Genomic DNA, 5,000 nt, shown 5'->3' on the forward strand with positions numbered 1-5,000 from the left:
TTGCAATATTTTGATGATGGTAATTGGGGTGAAGCGCTGTTAACGTCGTCTCTTTCGCCGTTCGTATGGAGAGAGTTAACATCCACTGCGCTTAACAGATACTCCTGTGTAGTTTGGTATCAAAAAAGATTTAGATGCTGGACACACTTCCACAGCGTAGTGTACTGGTCGTCCTTCGTTCAGTCACTTTACCTCTTTTATTTCATATTCCTCTCTACTGGTGAAACCCTGTGTATAATACTTCAGTGTTGCGATGACACCAGTTTATAACACTCCATTGGTGTGGTGACACCAGTTTATAACACTTCAGTGGTGTGGTGACACTACTTTATAACACTTTAGTTGTGCGGTGACACCAGTTTATAACACTTCAGTGGTGTGGTGACACTACTTTATAACACTTTAGTTGTGCGGTGACACCAGTTTATAACACTTCAGTGGTGTGGTGACACCAGTTTATAACACTTTAGTTGTGCGGTGACACCAGTGTGTAACACTTCAGTGGTGTGGTGAAACCGATGTTTAACACTTCAGTGGTGTGGTAACACCAGTTTATAACACTTCAATGGTGTGATGAAACCAGTGTGTAACACTTCAGTGGTGTGGTGACACCAGTGTGTAATACTTCAGTGGTGCGGTGACACCAGTTTATAACACTTCAGTGGTGTGGTGAAACCAGTGTGTAACACTTCAGTGGTGTGGTGACACCAGTGTGTAACACTTCAGTGGTGTGGTAACACCAGTGTGTAACACTTCAGTGGTGTGGTGACACCCAGTGTGTAACACTTCAGTGGTGTGGTGAAACCAGTGTGTAACGCTTCAGTGGTGTTGTAACACCAGTGTGTAAAACTTCAGTGGTGTGGTAACACCAGTGTGTAACACTTCAGTGGTGTGGTAACACCAGTTTGTAACACTTCAGTGGTGTGGTGACACCAGTTTATAACACTTCAGTGGTGTGGTGACACCAGTTTATAACACTTCAGTGGTGTGGTGACACCAGTTTATAACACTTCAGTGGTGTGGGGACACCCAGTCTGTAACATGAATGTACAGATGAGCGGTACAGTTTCCTCGGTCAATACTTTTCATCAGTTCGACAGTGTTCAAGTGGGGCACAGCTCTGCTGTGTGGACACAGACCTTACTGGCCATTGTGTGTACAGCTACATGTGTCTTTATGTCTGCTGCCTCAGACCGTTGACACAGCACAGAGGGCTGACAGTCAGTGAAGACCATCAACAGTGGTGTGCTCTCTGTCACAGTGTTGACACTATACAGATAGGTGACAGTGCAACCATCAACAGAGAAGTCAGACCATCAACAAAGAGGTCAGACCATCAACAGAGAGGTCAGACCATCAACAGAGAAGTCAGGCCCACCAACAGAGAAGTGAAGCCATAAACAGAGAAGTGAAGCCATAAACAGAGAAGTGAAGCCATCAACAGAGAAGTCAGGCCCACCAACAGAGAAGTGAAGCCATCAACAGAGAAGTGAGGCCATCAACAAGGAAGTCAGGCCATCAACAGAGAAGTGAAGCCATCAACAGAGAAGTGAGGCCATCAACAGGGAAGTAAGGCCATCAACAGAGAAGTGAAGCCATCAACAGAGAAGTGAAGCCATAAACAGAGAAGTGAAGCCATCAACAGAGAAGTCAGGCCATCAACAGAGAAGTCAGGCCATCAACAGAGAAGTAAGGCCATCAACAGAGAAGTAAGCCCATCAACAGAGAAGTCAGACCATCAACAGAGAAGTCAGCCCATCAACAGAGAAGTGAAGCCATAAACAGAGAAGTCAGACCATCAACAGAGAAGTGAAGCCATAAACAGAGAAGTGAAGCCATCAACAGAGAAGTGAAGCCATAAACAGAGAAGTGAGGCCATCAACAGAGAAGTCAGACCATCAACAGAGAAGTCAACAGAGAAGTCAGACCATCAACAGAAGTCAGACCATCAACAAAGAAGTCAGACCATCAACAGAGAAGTGAAGCCATCAACAGAGAAGTCAGACCATCAACAGGAGTCAGACCATCAACAGAGAAGTCAGACCATCAACAGAAGTCAGACCATCAACAGAGAAGTGAAGCCATCAACACAGAAGTCAGACCGTCAACAGAGAAGTGAAGCCATCAACAGAGAAGTGAAGCCATCATCAGAGAAGTGAAGCCATCAACAGAGAAGTGAAGCCATCATCAGAGAAGTGAAGCCATCAACAGAGAAGTGAGGCCATCAACAGAGAAGTCAGACCATCAATAGAGAAGTCAACAGAGAAGTCAGACCATCAACAGAGAAGTCAGACCATCAACACAGAAGTCAGACCATCAACAGAGAAGTGAAGCCATCAACAGAGAAGTCAGACCATCAACACAGGAGTCAGACCATCAACAGAGAAGTCAGACCATCAACAGAAGTCAGACCATCAACAGAGAAGTCAGACCATCAACACAGAAGTCAGACCATCAACACAGGAGTCAGACCATCAACAGAGAAGTCAGACCATCAACACAGGAGTCAGACCATCAACACAGGAGTCAGGCCATCAACAGAGAAGTCAACAGAGAAGTCAGACCATCAACACAGGAGAGACAGACCATCAACACAGGAGTCAGACCATCAACACAGGAGTCAGACCATCAACACAGAAGTCAGACCATCAACACAGGAGTCAGACCATCAACACAGGAGTCAGACCATCAACACAGGAGTCAGACCATCAACACAGGAGTCAGACCAGACCATCAACAGAGAAGTCAGACCATCAACACAGGAGTCAGACCATCAACACAGGAGTCAGACCATCACCATGTGGATCCTCTGTCTGGCTGTCAGCGCCGCCCTCCTCCCCTCACCCACACAAGGTACTGTGGACCTGGCTGTTCCCATGGGAACATGCTTTCTGCTCTGCACTGGATGAGTACGAAGGACACGTGTGTCTTTCAGTCTGTGTGCATGTCTGTCCGTCTGGATTGTCTGTTTCTGTTCTCCTCTCTCTCTGTTTTCTTTCGCTCTCCCTCTCATCTTCCCGCTTTTTCTCTTTCTCTCTCTCTCTCTCTCTCTCTCTCCTCCTTCTCTCTCTCCCTCTGCCGGAAAGGTTATATAGAAATGATGAGGTCTCTTAGAAAACTTGGAGCTGTAGATCTGAGCATGCTTTGGAAACAACTGGATTCACAAACTGAACCCATTTTGACATATTTAGGCAGCTGAAGTAGAATGTAAACAAATTGAAGTCATTTATACGTTTGCCATGAGAAGATTTTTAAATGTCCCCATGCATGCCTCAAACAAACAGGTATGTGGTGAAACTGGAACATACCCACTGCGTATCAGAACATCAGTGCAATGTATTAGACCTACTATGTGGAGTGATGGCCTCGAGGTTACGCGTCCGCCTTGGAAGCGAGCGAGATAATCTGAGCGAACTGGTTCGAATCCCGAAAGAGTCGTCAGTATTGTCTCCCCCTCCACTCTCTCTCTCTCTTTATCTCCCCCCTATCTTCCCCTCTCTTCCCCACTCACCCCTCTCCCACTCTCTCTCTCTCTCTCTGTGTCTGTCTTTCTCCCCCCCCCCCCCCCCCCATCTCTCCCCCTCTCCCTCTCTGTCTTTCTCTTCCCCCTATCTCCCCCCTCTCACTCCTCCCCCCCCCTCTCTTTATCTGCCCCCTCTCTCTCTCTCTTTCAACCCCTCTTTCCCTCTCCCCCCTCCCCTCTCTCTCTCTCTGTCTTTCTCTCCCCGCTCTCTCCCCCTCTTCCCCCCCTCACCCTCCCTCTCTCTGTCTGTCTGTCTGTCTCTCTGTCTCTGTCTCTGTCTCTGTCTCTGTCTCTCTCTCTCTCTCTCTCTCTCTCTGTCTTTGCATAGCAGTTAAGATAAGAATAAGATAAGATAAGAATAACTTTATTATCTCCAACTGGAGAAATTTGGTCAGGTGCATTATCACAACATAGACAAGTAAACAACATGGGGACCATAACTGTAAAAGTCAACAACAGCTTTTACGAATATTACGAAGATCAAATGGAAAAAAAAATGTGACAGTGACAGTGACAGTGACAGTGACACACACGTGCCACACAGGCATTTTCCTGGAGAACTGCCAGAAGGACCCAGCGTCAAGCAGATGGTACCTCCACCTGCCCCCCGGTGCCCGCCGCGCCACGCTGCACTGCAAAGGTCTGAGGACCAGCGACGTGGTCACCTGGACGGTGGGAGACACACGGGCAGGCCGCTGTCCCACCCCCCACCCCTCACCCCTGGGCCGGAAAACCAACTCGTGTTACCACAAGGAGCTGCGGCCAGCATTCACCCCGGTGAGGTCCTCCACCTACTCCTCCTCCCTGGCCGTGGACCTGAGTGAGAAGTCAGTGTCGGGCAACGTCAGCAAGCTGCAGGACGTGATGATTTGGTGCCGGACACAGAGCGATGTTGATGTTTGTTGGATCAACGTGCAGAGTGAGTGAGTGTGTGTGTGTGTGTGTGTGTGTGTGTGTGTGTGTGTGTGTGTGTGTAGTGTGTGTGTGTGTGTGTGTGTGTGTGTAGTGTGTGTGTGTGTGTGTGTGTGTGTGTGTGTGTGGGGGGGTGCGACATCTGGGTGAGGGAGTGGGGGGTTGCGTGTGTGTGTGTGTGTGTGTGTGTGTGTGTGTGTGTTTCGAAAGCCGTAAATAAAGTTTGAAAGGTGGAGGGCGGGGCGGGGCGGGGGCGTGGGGGGGGCAAAAGAAAGCAAAGAGGTATGAGTTATAATGTGGCATGTACTCTGAAAATGTGTGTTTTTGCGTGTGTGTGTGTGTGTGTACGTGCGTGTGTGTGTATGTGTGTGTGTGTGTGTGTGTGTGTTGTAGACAACCCCAGCAAGGTGACACTACTGGTGAACGGGCAGGAGGTGGAGAAGGGGGTGACGGTGAGGGAGGGGGAGTCTGTCCGCTGGCAGTGCCGGGTCACGGCGCCGGTCATCCCGGCCAGCTCGACCTTGACCCTGAGCAAGGAGGGGGCGGGGGGCGGGGAGGTGGAGAG

General features: G+C 49.1%; 1 protein-coding gene across 1 annotated transcript in view; it reads left to right on the forward strand.

Moving 5' to 3' along the window:
* Nucleotides 1-5,000, forward strand: part of LOC143295105 (uncharacterized) — a 21,544-nt gene that overhangs the window by 1,424 nt on the left and 15,120 nt on the right. The window contains exons 2-6 of the mRNA XM_076606668.1: nt 1,262-1,367; nt 1,866-2,155; nt 2,306-2,853; nt 4,068-4,442; nt 4,829-5,000. The exon at nt 4,829-5,000 is cut by the window's right edge and continues 137 nt beyond it. Coding sequence (XP_076462783.1) covers nt 1,262-1,367; nt 1,866-2,155; nt 2,306-2,853; nt 4,068-4,442; nt 4,829-5,000 — 1,491 coding nt within the window. The remainder of the gene's footprint in view (nt 1-1,261; nt 1,368-1,865; nt 2,156-2,305; nt 2,854-4,067; nt 4,443-4,828) is intronic.

Source organism: Babylonia areolata, chromosome 20, assembly GCF_041734735.1.
Source record: "Babylonia areolata isolate BAREFJ2019XMU chromosome 20, ASM4173473v1, whole genome shotgun sequence".
NCBI lineage: Eukaryota > Metazoa > Mollusca > Gastropoda > Neogastropoda > Buccinidae > Babylonia > Babylonia areolata.